General features: G+C 35.5%; 1 protein-coding gene across 1 annotated transcript in view; it reads right to left on the bottom strand.

The window, feature by feature from the left end:
• The window catches only part of LOC109078952 (amyloid-beta A4 precursor protein-binding family B member 2-like), a 44852-nt gene that overhangs the window by 24749 nt on the left and 2453 nt on the right, over window positions 1–17650 (bottom strand). The window contains 4 exon segments of the mRNA XM_042716129.1: window positions 457–1413; window positions 3041–3086; window positions 3338–3469; window positions 6041–6090. Of these exon segments, the coding sequence (XP_042572063.1) occupies window positions 457–1411 (955 nt within the window). The 5' untranslated portion in view covers window positions 1412–1413; window positions 3041–3086; window positions 3338–3469; window positions 6041–6090.

Raw genomic sequence — 17650 nt, 5'->3', positions numbered from 1 at the left:
TTTCTGAGCTCGATAGCCACTTGTCACTGTCCACTTTCATTATATGGAAAAGAGAATTTCTTATTTTGTGGTTCACATCATACAGGTTTGGAATAACATTAAAGAGATTAAATGACGAAAATTAGAATTTTTAGATGAATTCTACCTTTATAAAACTACATTTTCAATTTACAATTTAAAAAAAAACACAATATTAAACATGCTTTTAATAAGCTTTGCTCCACAGCCACAAACCAGACACACACTGTGCTGCATTTACCTAGATCACACTTCAGTGAAGTGAAAAGTCCAAAACACACAAACACCTCTCTGCCAACGCACTTCAGTCAAACTGAAAACCACACAAACCACATGAGTGCACCACATCCACTACACTGGGCCAAAACACACACACACACGAAACCACACTGAGGAGACCAGCAAGCATCGTAAACACTTTGAATGTGTACTACTGACCGCTCTCTTCTGGTGAGCCCAGTGATGCACTGTCCTGTGACAACGTGGTCCAGCTGGACTCCTCGTCACTGTGTGGAAGGTTCTGGATACGGTTTAGTGCCCGGTCTGTCTTGGCTCCCGTCCGTGGTCGGTCTTTTTTCGTCTCTGGTGAGGAAGAGGAGGATGAAGAGCCGACAGACAGGAGGGGCGTGTCCTCAGGGCTGTGCAGTTTACTTGGAGACGAGGGACAGGGATTCTTCTCTTTCTCCAGCAAAGGTTTAGTGACATCCTCATCCTGCGCATCAGACAGTTCATACGACAGGTCATCCAGGCACGACTCCAGGTAACTCTTGGTCTTAAGGTGCTCGGGTGACTTCCTGTCTGAAACAATCTCCGTTTTCTCAGACAAAATGAGCAGGTCGTCTCCACAATTCTCCACAAGATCCTCCTCATTAGTGTCCTCATCAATTAACTCATTCACTTCCTCATCAACGAGCTCGTTGTTCAGGTCAAAGTCACTGTGAATGTCGTCGACGTTAGACTCGCTGTCGAGGCTTAATTCCTCAACATTCCTCAACTCATCATCGATGTTCTCTGTTGATTCTGATTCAGCTGTGTTTCCATCTTCGTCTTCTTCGGTGGTGTTCTTGTTGTGATCCTGTCGCTCTGCAGCTTTACGTAACTGATTTGCACCATTTTTGGCCAGTTTAGGGTTGGCTGTGGTCGCTGAAGATGGCGAAGGTGGTGTCATGCCTTCACCCAGTCCCATCGCACTCTGAATGCTTGTGAGTGCGTACTTCTTTCGGCACTTTGGGGGCGTGGATTGGCCCTGTTTGATGACATCACCACTAAGCAGTTGATTGTGTGAGGAACGCAGGCTGAGGGAAGTGGGCGGAGTTGCAGAGGGCCCGTTGTGATTGGCTACATCCACAGAGGGGGAGGGGTTATGTGGTGAGGGCACGCAGACTGACATCATGGCTAGAGTTAGAAAAAGTGAAAAAGCTGTCAAAATCACACATAAACAGTGCTTTAAACAATACAAAAAATGTTTTTTAAAGTTTTTAAAAAAAATCTGTGCAAATATTTCTAACATTTCTTTATTTTTCAATTTATTATTATTTATTTATTATTTAATTTATCAAACTAAAGCAGCATTTTGGTCAAATTTTAAAGCTCTTGTTTTTGCCCAGTGGTTGATTGACAGATGAGCAAGTGGCTTGTCGCTGTTTGTAAGGACACGTCGGGACAGATTAAATGTAAACAGGGTCAAAGAAACCAATTTAAGCAATGTGAATTAACATCAACATGTACATCACCTAGAATTTTCTTTGATTAAATGTGAAGGAATATAAAAATATGATAATACTGCATGATAGATCAACACTGGGACTGAATCAGCAATGGCGTTCATGAAAAGCTTATTTGTCTTTGCTCAAGCAGCTCTGCAGACTGTGCTGCTTCCGTGCTACCAAACTAAATTACCACATTTAAAATCAACTTAATCTGAAGGGAATTGAATGTGATTATAGCTGATTTACAACCCAGTGCTTCATACTATGATGCGATTGGGTGGAAAATTAAATCAGGTTCATGCTAAAAGATGAGCTGATTTTTGCTAACACTCAAAGAGAAGATTCATAGAGACAACACATGCACTAGGAAAGAGGATGTATCCAATCTCACAATAATCCAACATATTACATGAAGACAGATGGATACAAACAGGGCTCCAGACTGTGACTAAAAAATACAAATTTGAGATTTAATTTTAAAATCTAGTCACCATTGGCAACAGTAAAGAACACTTTATATGCCTCCATATTAATCTAATCAAATAACATCTTGTGATGAGTCAGGCATTATACTCATCCAGTGAATCATTTAGAGCTGTTACTGAATTCACAGCTGATTTCGTTACAGAACTGCTAATCGTTTTTCAGTTGTGTCTGATTTAAAATTTACTGAGAACTGGGAATGTGTATTTTATGTTTGTCTTTATATTAGTCCATTTACTGACTTGTTAATATAACAACATGTAATTAAAGATACACATTCACAACAGATAATCCCTGTAATAAAATAATGCAGACACTTTACAACAAGGTTCCATTTGTTAATATTAGTTAACATTAACTCATCATGAACAATACTTTTGCAGCATTTATTGATCTTAGTTAATGTTCACCTTATTTTGATAACATATTTGATAACATTAGTAAATGCACTGTGAACTACCATGAACATTTTATTAACTAACACATACTGTATTGCTCATTGTTAGTCCATGTTAATGCATTAACAAATCAGACCTCATTGTAATATGTTCCCAAAATAATAAATGGTATTCTAAAACATTTACATTTACTACTTAATATTATGGGTTATTTTCTAGCATACTAAAAATCAGATTGTAAGGCTGAATTGACAATGTTTGAAAATAACACTATTGATATGTTGGATCTATACAACATCTATAAAGCAGTTCTGAAAAATGGCAACTAACAAAAGCAATTAATCTCCTAAGAGGTTCATTTTAATAGCCAGTGTAGATTTTTAAGTGTGCAGTCCTGCACAAATCATATCCTAACACAGAGGGCTGTCTGACCTTGTACAGGTTTTCTCGTTGAGCCGGAGTTGCTGCCAATGTTAATCTGCACCAAAAAATAATACAATTACCTTCTTTCGTCATCTACAAACATAGACCATCCACAAACACACATGCATGTAAATGCAAATAGTATGAAGTCATACCATTCATACAACAGCAATTCAGTGCTGTAATTATATATTTATTCACAATTGCAAATGTATAGTTTAAATTTCAGCAAATTTCAGTATCATATCTGCATAACAGCAGAGGTTAATATAAACATGTTCCATTCAAGCAGGCACTCATACTCACCAGGGAGCTGAGGATTGTGGGTATCTCTACAGAGCCCTTGGGCCATGGTGTAAAATCAGCGCATCACATCAAGGTTTTGGCCAATCAGCACCAGCTGTGTATATCACCATGGAAGCACTCAAGAAATCTATTCTGAACACAATAAAAAAATGCTGATTAGAAAAATAGATAGCATATGGACTTTTTTACTTAATGCATTTTCACTCAGCTAAGGTCAGTGATGTGTGAACCGTGTGTGTGTATCTTCCGGGACATCTCCTGCTGTGCGTGTAAACAGCATGGGGTGGAAATATGCATCTGGAGCACAATGATAAAAATAACTGTCAGGGTGGAGGCACAAACAGAAACACACACTCAATCTCAAGAGGAATCACCTAACTGGGTAGTAAATGAGAATGAAATGAGTTCCCACTGCACGGATCAAAGGGCATACATGTCTAAACATTAAAACCAAAAATAACTAGGGCTATGTCATATATCAAGTATTAACACTTTTCATTTGGCCATTAAACTTCCTAAAGAGTTAGACTAGCTTCATAACCCATTACTTGAGTTATATGATTGACAGCTTGAGCATTAAAATAAAAAATAGATTTCCATGAATCAGTTCAAACTTTTCATATAATATAGGTTCAATAGAATGCTTTCTTTGGTTCATTTAGTGAAAATCAGTGAAAACTATTTCCACATAAAAATATTACTTCAAAAACTCTTTGATTGATATAAAGGTTTTTTCTTAATAAAAACGTGACTCTTTAAGTCATTTCAGAGCAAATACATGAATATTAAAAATCATTTTTGATTACTGAATATCATAAAAAGGCTGAAAAATATTAAGTTATTCTGTATAACCTAGCTGCTAAAAATGAAGAGAGGGTTTGTTTTAGTACAGGAGAAAAAAGAGAGATACAGAGTAAAAGACAGACAGATAAGCACTGAGATTTTGATTCAGTTTGGCATTTTGTATCCATGCATAACCTAGACCAGAAAACACACAGAAGTAGAGCAGTACAGTGTGTGTGAGAGTGTGGTGAGCTTTAATTAGAGATGTCTGACTGGTGGCTAACCTCCCTGAGATCCCTCTTCCAGAATCATGCATCGCTCTCTCTCTCTCTCTCTCTTACTCAGGAGGTTGCCACACTTATGACCTTAAAGAAAGGGTGTGTGTGTGTGTGTGTGTGTGTGTCTGTGTGTGTGTGTTTTTTTGAGTACATGAATTAAATCTGACCACAGTAATTGACCCTCCGCTAAGCTTTGCACCTCTTGGTTACCGTTGCCAGCTGCAGGCATGCTTTACAAAACTACCCATAAGAATGAAGAGGAGATTTTCGTGGACAGTGTGGATTTCGGTAAAATGTGCTCCTAAAGCATTTGGGCTGGAATGAAGTGTGACATTGCAAAGTAATTTTTATCTGCTCAGTTTTTTACTACATTAGATCACACAGTAATGTTACTAAACACTTATCACAGTCAAATGAAAAAAAAATATCATTAGAAAGTGCTTAAAGGGTTAGGTCACCCTAACCCATAAGACTTTTAATATTCTTTCATTATCTATGTCTATCCATTTAAACGCCACACAACCAAAACTTTCACACATTTCACACAAACTTCCTAATGAGACGTGGTCGCTTTATAGGAGGAACAGATGTCAATTATATATTTATAGATGATCATATATAAACAATGATCAACACACATACACAGAGCTTATACAAAGTTTTTTGTTTTGTACTTTTTGATGCATGACAGTTTTAGTTGCATGGACTTCCAATGGATGGAAAGAATGATGAAAGAATATTAAAAATAGCCTCATTTCTGAAGACGAACGCAAGTGTTTTTGGTTTGGAAACGACATGGTTCCATGATCATAGATCATGCTTCCGTGGTTAATGATAATATAACCAAAACTAAAACTAACCAAAACTGCTTTTTTTAAATAATAACATTTTTCATTTCTGATTGATTCTCAGACAAAGCTATGGATTGGCTTCAGAAGCCTTAGAACACAGTATGTGAGTCATGTTGAATACTTTTATAGTGCATTCATAGTATTTTTGTCTTTTCAGAGGTTAGCAGTATAAATCACCACCGCTTTTCTTGTATAAAAGAGCAGCTCTGGTATCCTGCTTAACATTTAATTTTATGCTGGAGAATAAAATAATGACAGGCAGATGGTGATGACAGTTTTCATTCCGTGTGAACTATTTGTTTCAGAACAATAATGTAATTCACATTCTATAAAATAAAACCTTTTAAAGCTCTATTGTTTGAGAAATGATTCCTGCTTTTGTTCCCTGGAATGTGCGTTACGAAATATTATTGCAGCAACTGACACTTCAGAGAGGACAGAATCCATCCACAGAGAGCTGCAGTCAGATTAAACACACTAAACAACAGAATGAAATACACTTCTAAAGCTCAGTTCTTTTCCTCTCCTAGCTTCACTTAAAGAAATGAATTCTGCAGCACTTAGAACAGACAGAGTTTGCCTTCTGGATACAACAGCTATAATCATAACACACACACACACCCTCAAATCCACTGGAGTCTTTACGAGGAGCAAAAAAGCAGGAATGTGAGGGAAAACTGAAGAATTCTTGGCATGTCATTTTCAGAAGGCTCTAATTATCCATCTGAGAAAAACACATTGCACTCTTCTTTCATACACACACACACACACACACACACACACAAATATACCTGTATCTCTGCAGGTAGAGGTGCTTGTCACATTCAGATGAAGTTCCTACCTGCAAAACAGAGAAACAGACAGTTACTTTGTGAATTAACAGTGTGTGTGTGTGTGTGTGTGTGTGTGTCACTTTAAGTAATATTAATAAAAACAATACAATAAATAAATACAAAGAAAAAGAAACAAAAATAAATTCAAAAAATAAAAAAACAACACAGACACTGACTGACAGTTTTTAGCAGCTGAAAATAAAACGTTAAACAAACCACACAACCTGAATAATCCAACTGTGCAAATCAGAAACAGAGGGCACAGTTCTGTGAAGCACATCCCACTGAGGGCGAGAGAAAGCGAGAGAGACGCTTGTGCTCACAAACAGGCGGACTGGTTAGAATAAAGGACATTTATTTAGCTGCAAAAACAGGGAGGAACATGTATAGTCGGATTTAACTGCTGCTCATAATTGCACATCTCCCTGTTCATGCCATAAAAGTACATCCAATCAGTATCATGGAACAAAACAACAACAATAAAACGCACATAAAAATGCATACAAATACGCAGATGAATGCTGGGAAAGAGGCAAGTTAAGATCATATTTCAGAAAGAAGAAATCTTGCACACACACACACACACACTCACACACAAGGCCTCATATCAAAGACTTGCTTTCCAGCACATTGCACTGTGAAAACAGCTGCAAAATGATATAGATGAAAAGAGGGAAGAAAAGGAAGAGAGATGGTGAGAACGAGTGCAAAAGGCAACAGAGAGGAAAAGAAGAAAGGGAAAACCCACAGCACTGTGGGTTTCCATCAACATCTGTATAAACAATCCATGTGCATACTAGAAGCTTTGAGACACACTTATTATTTAGTCCCAGTTTATGCTTCGTTCAACACGTATACACATTCACTCTACGTGATTTACCTTCTTTCCACATATATTATTAAAATAAAGATTTCAAATAGGTTTTAGAGCTTAATACCATAGACACACTGATCTGAAGAACTTAGGAAGAAATCTGAATCTAGAACCGAGCTGGGGTGCATTTCCCAAAACCATAGTTGCTAACTTAGTTAGCAACTTTGTTGTTGGCAATGCAATTTCCCATTGCCAACCAACTAAGTTGCTAACAGGATATCAACTATGAACATTTATAAAGTAATCATAAAAAAAACAAAAAGAAAAAAATCAATAACATAACCAAAATAACTGTTTTAAAAGAATCATATAACCAACAAAGGAACCTAGATCTGTGTTCTGAATATGGAGAGGGTTTTTTTGGAAATGCCCCACGAGAAAAGGAAAATCACAAACGAGAGCTCTTTAATATGCCAAATGCCTCTCCTAAACAGCAATGAGATTAAATGGAGAACAAATGGGGACTTTTGTTTAAGTCTTCTGCTGCTTAGAGAAGAAGACCCAGAGATTTCAACAATGTCACAAAAAAATATTCGCCAAAATGCTTACTTTTGCAACCAAAAGTCTGAGATTTCAGTATCATATTTCAAACATTCGCTTCTATTGTCCTCATTTGTAAGCTGCTTTGGATAAAAGCGTCTGCTAAATTACTAAATGTAAGGGTAAATGCAAACATTTCTCATCAAAGATTCCCAAAACCAAATTATGTGAGTTATGCTAATATTCATAACTTACTATAAGGTCTCAATCTCATGGGAATCGAACCTATGACCTTGTCTGTGATAGTGCCATGCTTCAATGTTCAAGCTACAGGAAAGAAATGATCTAACATTGAACAATATATATTTTTTATTTTTTGGATAACTCTTTAGTATAGGGACCAATTCACACTATTAACTAGTTGCTTATTAGCATACCTTTTATTAACATATTGGCTGTTTATTAGTACTTATGAAGTACATATTCTGGATGACCATATTTTACATCCCTAATCCTACCCGATACCTAAACTTAACAACTACCTTACTATTAATAAGAAGCAAATTAGATGTTTATTAAGGCAAAAGTATAGTTAGTGGTTTGTTAATAGAGAGAATTGGAACTTAAAATAAAGTGTGACCACATTTTAACAGCATTTATTAATCTTTTTTTATGTTAGTTAATAAAAACACAACTGTTCATCATTTGTTCATGTTAGCTCAAATTGCATTGACTTACATTAACAGATGCAAACTTCAATATAAATAAATGCGGTACTAGAAGTATTGTTCATTGTTAGTTCATTCTAACACAGTGAAATAATGTTAACAAATGGAACCTTACTGTAAACTTGTGAATCTTTGCTCCTACTCTTTATCAACATATCTTTCATTTGGGTCTGTTTTACTTCTATTTTAGGAGACACATCTGAGACAAAGCTGCAAACGACCATTAAAGAACTATTTTTAAGTGCATATTTTTATTGTTTATAAATTAAGCTACTTATAATGACTATAATATACGAAGTTGTAGGAAAAGTTTAAGAAATATTGTCCCAAAAATACAGCTAGGTCAGAAACGCATGCACAGCACTTCAGCTAACAGTGTTGCAGCTGATCAGAAAAGAAACTGCTGACGTACGTCAAACACAACCAAGATGAAGGCTGTTTCGTCTGATGCAGTCTGCTCTGATACTGCTCATGTGAAGAGTGACAAGTATGCATAGATTATATCATTCCCTAATAACCACCACAAGATTGAACATGATGGAACATCATAAATCAATGCTGTCACGCCAAACAAACACACAGCTAGGGGTTATGTGAGAATCAGAAAAGAAATATTCCTGACTGATTTTGCTATGAAGGGAATTCTGTTTTTATAAGAAATTTTTTAAACAAAATGTTTGCCTAAAATAATAAGCATAAGAATAAGTGCAAGAATAAGAATATGATTTTTTTATTATTATTATTTACTTAACTACTTCATGTTATTTCTGTGATCATCCTGTTTTTTTTTTTAATTCTCTTGATTATATAGACATAAATATATAGAAAAGTGGAGCGACAAGCACATTCTTCAAAACTTCTCATTTTTGTATTACACAGACATGAAACAACAGTAAGTTAAATAATAATGACATCATTTTCATTTCTAGGTGAACGACCCCTTTAAGTGTATGAGAAAAGTGTACGATTTAGGGCAAGAAAGCAACTGAAGATAAAAGGCATATAGCCTGGCTCAGGAACACACACGGTGGAGCATTCTTGTCCCTCTCAGAGACAAAACACACAACCACAATGTGTGTGTGAGAGCCAGAGGCACAGCACAGGAGCTGAACTGAGCCCAAAACCCATTTCCTGTTCCAGCAGCAGACAGGAATTGGGGGAGGGAGATGGTGGGCGTCACTAAAAACCAGTCCATCCTCCTCAAACACGATCACTGATGCCAAACATCTGGAGTGGGCTTTTTCTCTCTCTCTCTCACACACAAACACACACACACACACAAAGAGCAAGAAAACATGCAGCTATTACAGCCCCGCACAACTTTGGACAAACTCAAAATAAACTCAATATCCCAAAGAGTCACTTCTACCACTGTATCATATGGGAACTGACTGGCTCAAGCTAAAGCAGTGCTGATTTTTTTTTTTTTTTTTTTTTTTTGGCTGGTTTCAACAACATTTTCATTAGCCACAAGAACAAGTGCACTGAGCTGAGTATTAGACTTGGCCAACATACTTTCTTTATGTAAATATATTCAAAAGCAAAATCTAAAGTGTCCAAACAGACTGTACTCCAGCAAAGGACAGTAAAGCTTTCTATAGCTTTGTACATTTTGTTTCTTTTTATATATTCACAAGCAGCAAAAAAAAAATATATATATAAATAAATAAAAAATTATATATATGGCATAGCATAGATCATTTACCTGTAGTCAAAGATTTGAGATACACTACTTTTCCCAAGTTTGGGGCCTTTTTTGAAAGAAGTTTAATATATTTTAAAATATATGTTAATATTTCTTCAAAATTTTAAACATTTCCAATGTACTCCTATGATGTCAATGCTGAATTAGTCCATTAGTCATTACTCCAGTCTTCTATGTCACATGATCTTTCAGAAATTATTCTAATATGCTTATGTGGTACTCAAGAAATGTCAATATCAATGTTTAAAACAGTTGTGTTGCTTAATATTTTAATGTAAACTGTGATGTTTTTTTGAAGTTTCTTTGATGAATGAAAATTTCAAAAGCACAACAACATTTATTCAAAATAGATTTTTAATACTTTACTTTGACTTGTGGTCAATTTAATGCATCCTTGCTGAAAAAAAATTAAGTTAAAAAAAAACGACTTACCCTAACACTCTACTGACATTAAAATTCTGGCCAATAATGATATGCCAGTAAAAACATACATGGTTTTAGCTTAAAAAAAAAATAAATGAAAGCCTAAAAGCTAAAATTAATCATCTTAAATTCTTCCACTGATTTTAGGCATCATAACATTCTATAAAGTGTACTGTATTAAAGATTGAAATAATCAAAGTGGTTTTTTTTAGTCCTGTTAACTTCTTATTCATATTATTAAAATATAGTTGCAGGATGCCTGTGACCTCAAGAAAAATCCCAGAACAATGAACGGAGCGGATGGCCCACAATAAACATGACTAACAAGACATCATAGCAATATCAACACACGCCTCATACTCACACACAACAAGCAGGCTGAAAGGAACTTCAGCTAGACTCAAGTGTGAGAACAAAATAGAGCTGGCTGGTGTGTGTGTGTGTGGGGGGGGGGGTGTTGTAGAAATAAGCATGTTCTATAATAGTCAGCAGGATGTGTCCATTGTTCCCATCATTTCCTCTGAAAAATATTCAAAATAATTCAAAACTGTGTGTTGACCTGTGCACATAAATTTAAAACTAAATGTTGACAAATCACAGCAAAGTCTCGATATTACATAAAACAGCTTACACAGGGCTTATCTCTCCCTCTCTCTCTATGTCAGTTCAGTGAAACACTGTAACTCCTGATCAGATTGTGTAGCAATCTGTATTTGTGCTAATACCCATTAAAACCAGCAATCTGCAGTTTAACAGGCCTTTGGTCAACAGATTTTCAGACCACTATGTAGATTATACAAAGAGAGAGTGTTGTACACCATATTCAACAACCAAGGTTAGCAACACACAAAAACAAATCAGTGTTCTTACAATGAAACTTCCAATGAACATTTGCAAACAAAATTGCAAAGCTGTGTGGTTGGAACCATAAATGCAAGCATTGTAATTTCAAAAAAAAGCTCCATCAACATTCATAAATGTTAGCATTGTAATTTTACTGTTGTTCTGTAAAATAAAATAAAAAGCTCTTATAATACATTTATTATAACATTAACACAAAGTGTTCAAATTGGGATCTGTAATATTTTCTAATGTTTAAAAAAGAAGTCTTTTCGGCTCATCAAGGCTGCATTTATTTGTACAGTAAAAAAAATGCATGCCTGATTCAAGAAGGGGTTATCAAAAATTGCCAAAAAATATTATTTTACTAACATATTAATTTTAAGTTAAATTGTGCTTTGGTATACTGTCTGCTACAATGCTAAAAATAAATGTTCAGTGTTAAATAAGTATTTTTAAATTGTTGTTTTGTAATTGATTTTTTTCTTTGAAAAGCAAGACAAAACTGTAAAAAAGCACATTTTGGCTATTTAATTTATGCAATGGTAAAAAAAAAAAAAGAATCAGCAAAATATATGGGGGAAAAAATTGAAAAACTGTGTTTGGTATTTGCCTGTAATGGTGGCGCACCCTAATGATAGGAATTTTAACTATAAAACAAGGTTACCAGTTCGGGCGCCAGGTAGAATTAATCTATCAAATAGAATTACTAGAAATCAAATTAACACTTCCTAACCCAGGATAACTCAAAAGTAAAAAAGTGAAAGTGACGTGACATACATACAAACTCAGAATTCGTGCTCTGCATTTAACCCATCCAAAGTGCACACACACAGCAGTGAACACACACCCGGAGCAGTGGACAGCCATTTATGCTGCGGTGCTCAAGGGCACCTCAGTCTTGGTATTGCCAGCCCGAGACTCAAACCCACAACCTTAGGGTTAGGAGTCAAACTCTCTAACCACTAGGCCACCAGCTACACATAAAAATGAAAACACAAAGCAATGCAAGTAGATCGATACCTAAAGAAACAAGCCATGAAAATTGGGGCTAAAATCGTGCAATGTGAACTCAGCATAACATGCTACAATCTCTATCTACATATTTCATTACATATATCAATTTCAATCTAACAGAACAACAGAAAAGAAAAAAAGTACTCCCCAGATGCCGTGATAATTTTTTACAATAATATTACAACAATATATAGTTACAACAATAATCTTACAAATTAGCACATGTAATTATACTGTAAAAATAATTTTTCAAAGTTGTAAATAAAAAGAGGACTGAAGTACATTTTGCAAGAAAATACTTTCAGTCTTTCTGCTTATAAATATCACATTAGGTTTAGAAACAGTATCTCCAGTTAATGTCTTCAATGATCCAACATATTAAGGTAGTTAAGCAGCAAATTATATCACTGTATAGGAATTTCCCAGATTGCAAAAGTTGTTGAATTCCGTCACTAAAATAACAATGACATTTCTCACTATTGCTCAATACTAAGGGTTAGGGATTTGAACAAATCCCTGTTTTTTTTTGTTTTTTTTTTACTTATTGGTGTTTAAATCTTTTTTTATTGAGGTATTCAATGAAACAACAAATCCCTGTTTTAACCTGTTAATTTTGGATCTTTTGACTGAAGTAACCAGCAGCAGCTACCAAGAACACCCTAGCAACTGCACAGCGTCACACTGGCAACCACCCAGAACACTCTAGCATTAATAAAACATCTTGATAATTCAGTGATCCGTTTGCTTTTGGCATGATAGGTGAATATGAAATTACAGCAGCAGACATGACCGATGTGAAACATCCACGCACATACACTCATACCTTAGGACCTGTCAGATTTGAGAGCACATTGCTTTGAGGCATGAAAATTAGCATAAAAATTACCATCTGCACCTGACAGCCTTGACAAAACATATACACACACAGCTAAGAAATACTGGAAATGCACATTTACTTTCATGTGCATATGTAACCTGCATCTCACCTCATCATTCTGTCAGAAGAAAAAAAACAACAAAAGAAACAAGATGGACGTCGACAGAGTTTGTAGACAGGAGAAGATTGAATAAGCAGAGGAACTTTCTAGAAGGTTAATGTGAGAAGCCTGACATGATTTCATTTCTGTACTGCACAGATGGAAGGTCTAGCAAGGAGAGCCAGACAGAATAATATAAAAATTCATTCAGAAAAACAGCATAAATATGTTTGCATTTCTCAGAAAAGCATGAAGAAACACTGACATGCCAATACACAATCACTCTGAGCAAACACACAGAGGAATGTGAGTGAGTGTGTACTCAGGCTCTGTGAAAACATCCACAGGAAATAGGAAGTGATGTCAGACTTGTCAATAATAGTGACCTTTCATTTCAAGCGACCAGTGAATTGAATTACCATGCACATAAGCATTTTTCTGTTTAATGCCAATCAAACACTGCAATCCAACTCAAACACACATACAAACTTGGTGTAAATGGTGAGGAGCAGATCCATATATTCACACCCACGTGAAAGACATTTTATCTTTCTTCATGAAAATAGACCACATGGCTGTCTGTCTGAAAAAAGAAAGGGAGAGAATAGGGAGCAAGAAATGACAATACAAGCCTCCTATTGTTAGGCCAGGATGGAAAAGAGGCATCGGGACACATGCATACACACATAGTGGGAATGAAACAGCACTTTCATAATCCTGAGTCAAGCCCAAGGCAACTATTGGTCAGATGAGAGGAGTGTGATAATGTTACACACACACACACACACACACACACACATTAAAAATGACTGTGGGATCGTGGCATGATCTTACACCCCCTTCTGTGGAAAGCAGGACTGATTAAGGATGAATGATGAGTCTGGCTGCTCCCTCCTCAGTTCTCTAAAGTTAGTCTGAGGCCAGCGTCCCACTAGACAGTATTTAAGCAGATTTTCGGTCGTAAGCTTTATTTACTCAGTCATTGGAGAATCAGAGGGAGGTGGTGCACGCAGCCTCATTTCTCGGATATCATCCAAACTTTTATTCAGTAAACAACACAATGCCACATATGCTGATTGCACAGAAGGGACAAATACACAACCAAACACATTAAAAGGGTAAATTTGCTCCATAAATTGCACCATAATCCAGTCAATAGTTTATGTTTACAACATGGTACTCCTGCAATTATTTCCCAAGCTTCACATTCACTTGATGGTTAATTGCAGGCAATTGGAGAGAAGTCATTTTTATTTTATTTTTTTATTTTTGGCGTTTTTACATTTATTTAAATAGTACAGTTAGAGAGGGAACACAAAAGTATAGGGGTGGGGGACATGATCGGAAATGGACCACTACTCAATAATATAAATGCGATTGTATAAATTCAGCACCAATTTTCCCAAATATTACATAGTTACAAGATACCATAAGAGTGTGTTGCTCCATTACTGAAATCAAATTATTTGTACATTTTGTCTGATTCTAAATGAACCAGAAATGATTAAAGATATGTATACATATTTGCAACAGAGATTTGTAGTGACTGTAGTTTGTCAGCTAAAAAGTCATTTGGCTCATAAATGTTTAATTTGACCAACATTAAGTTGTTTAAAGCAGCATGTGGCCACTCAGCTTCACAAAAAAAGTAGCCTGCAAAGTTTACAGCCTTCATTTAGTTCCCGTAATCATGTAATCTTAAATGAACACTTCAGCAGACTGAGGCTCAATGCCTGCAGTAAAAGCACCTTCCTGTAAAACAATATAATAGAGCAATAACCCAACGGTGCAGATGTACCCCTGTACTACATACACCCCCCTCTCAGCCATCAGCTGCAGCCTCTCCACAGCACCACGCTCTCTGCCCCCTTTTTTCTCTCTCTCTCTTTCCCCCTCTGACTCACTTTTTCCTCAGTCAGCAAGTCCAGACCCTTAAAGAGGGAGACAGAGACATAGTGCAGCAGCCTGCTGGAATATAAACCAACACACACACACACAGAGTATGCCCAGAGGACGCTGCTATTAGCAGTGACATCACATCGCTTACCTAAAAAAACCACACAGGCTGCAACAAGGATACCAGATCCTGTATGAAGATGGTTACCAATACACTGACAAAGTCATACCTCTCCAGTCTGCTGCTGGAGATGTGTATGTCTGTGTGTGTTTGTGATAAAGAAAGTTAGAGAGTCAAAGAGAGCAATGGAATAAGAAAGTGTGCAGAATAAATGGATATATAAAATGGGTGAGAAATATGAGATATTTAGAATTAATATATTTTAGCCTAATATATTTCAAGTTTTTAGAATTTACTCTTTTTATTTATATATATAAAGACAAAAAAGAAAGATTTTTTTTTCACAAAAACTATACAAATACATATACAAAAACAGAATAAGAAAATATCAGTCTTATACATTCCAAAGCCCAACAATAAGGATGGCCTGCTGGTTCGAGGTCAGCGTGAGAGTTTAGGGCTGTGCTGCAATCTCAGTTCATCTTACATTCGTTGATCTTTTTAGGCCACATAGACTTTTAAACATTTTCTGAATGTTGTTGTGATTCTGTATATTTAAACATAGGAAGCTGGCTAACAAAGAGGTTTTGTCAAAATTAAATTGTAAGACAGTCTTGAAAGCATTAATTAGAATGGGTTGAAAAAAACATAGGCTAATTAAATTAAACAACTACACACTAATCAAAGTTTGTTTAGAATGGTGTTAACAGCTTTGTCATACCTATTAAGTAATTGAAAAAAGCAAATTTAAGCCCTTTATTTTAAAAAAATCCAAAAGATATATATTTTTCCTTGGCAAATGTAGCTTATAAAAATAAATTTTTGTGGTGGGGCAAGTAAAACTACTTGCTACTTTAAAAGGCTACTTTAGCTTAAAAAACAAATATAGATTAGTAACATAATTAAGTTTACAATCTTCATTCAGTTAATGTTATAATACTGTTAAATGAACACAGGCTGAAGCTCAGTGCCTGCAGTAAAAGTGCTTTCCCGGCACACATTAAAATACATTTCTGGAGATAAAACTGATCATTTTTGGAGTGATACAAGTGAAAATATTGGAAGTGCAAATAAAAATCTAAAAAAAAAAAAAAAAAACTTATTGTTGAGCCATACAATCAAAAAATCAAAAGCAATGTAAAAACGGAAATTTGCAGGCCGAGCAGTATAAACACAACGGCAGCTGCTGCATCATATGAAGGAATGTTCCGGGTTTAACACATGATATCTACAGCATCTGTGCCAACAGAAAATAATTGGCCCCTTTGTTTATAAAATGGGCAAAAGTAATGTTTACACTAATGCATTTACGAAGGAAGTTGAAAGAGCTTAGCTTGCTTTGAATCTGGAAAATTCAGATTAATCTTTTGTTACACAATATTAGCAGACCTTCATTTTGAAAGTCTGAAAAAGACAGAAAGATCTTGAACATGGAAACAGTGATCTATAAAATATAATGAGATTTGGCAATAGTCAGCACTTCCAAAGTCAATTCAGTAGAGAGAGTCTACATCACAGGTAGCGATTTGAAGATTTAACAAGCACTAAATGTATCTGATTTTACACACATTTTAAATGTTTCTGCAAATACTCTTGAGTGTATAGGAATTGTGCACCAAGAAATGACTGAAATGTTAAATAGTCTACATCCAAATTGTAAAATGGGTCATACTGCAATTAGGGCTGCACGATTATGACAAAAATCATAATTTTCGATTATCCCCTTGAAATTGTAATTGCGATTATTAATTGCAATTATCACAATTTAAATTGAATGATGTTTATATCATTGTTTGATGCAACTGCATGCCGTATTTTTATATGAAAATAAACAAGCTGCAAACCCTCTTAACTGAATTTATTTTTAGTGCTTTTCTATAGTATTAAGCCTCAAAAGTCAACTATACATCGGGTTGGTTTCTTCTTTAAATTATAAAAAAGTAAAAATATGAACGGTATTATAATGGTATACTAAAACTAAAATTAAAATAATGGGAAAAACCCTTAAGATAACATGTAGAACGAAAAAAATGCATCTTATGCACGCCAAATCACATAAGTGGACTTTGAATAATTAATTGCGGCTTTGAATGATTACGTAATTGTGGCATCCATAATTGTAATTGCGATTAGAAATTCGATTAATTGTGCAACCCTAACTGCCATTACTAACCTAAGGGGTTATGTATATGACAATTTCAGGCTGTCACATACCAAAAATGCTAGTTTATGAACATCCAATGAGGCAGCCGCCATATATCCTAAATATATACATCACTCTTTAACCTACAATAATGTCTGACTACCACCAGTCTAAATATCCTTCCACAACAAACACATTTACACCCAAACAAAATCATGTTTCTGCATAGGCTGGCAATCTTTGCACTGAGAAACCAGATAATATGGCATGGCTTTGTGCTAACAGTTGGCCAGAATATAACTCATGATGAATATTATAACAAACATTGCATCATACAACAAATCCTGACGAGCACTGGCTCTGG

Source organism: Cyprinus carpio, chromosome B1, assembly GCF_018340385.1.
Source record: "Cyprinus carpio isolate SPL01 chromosome B1, ASM1834038v1, whole genome shotgun sequence".
NCBI classification, from domain to species: domain Eukaryota; kingdom Metazoa; phylum Chordata; class Actinopteri; order Cypriniformes; family Cyprinidae; genus Cyprinus; species Cyprinus carpio.
The sequence above is the reverse complement of the archived record's forward strand: the minus strand, read 5'-3'. Positions and strand labels throughout refer to the sequence as shown.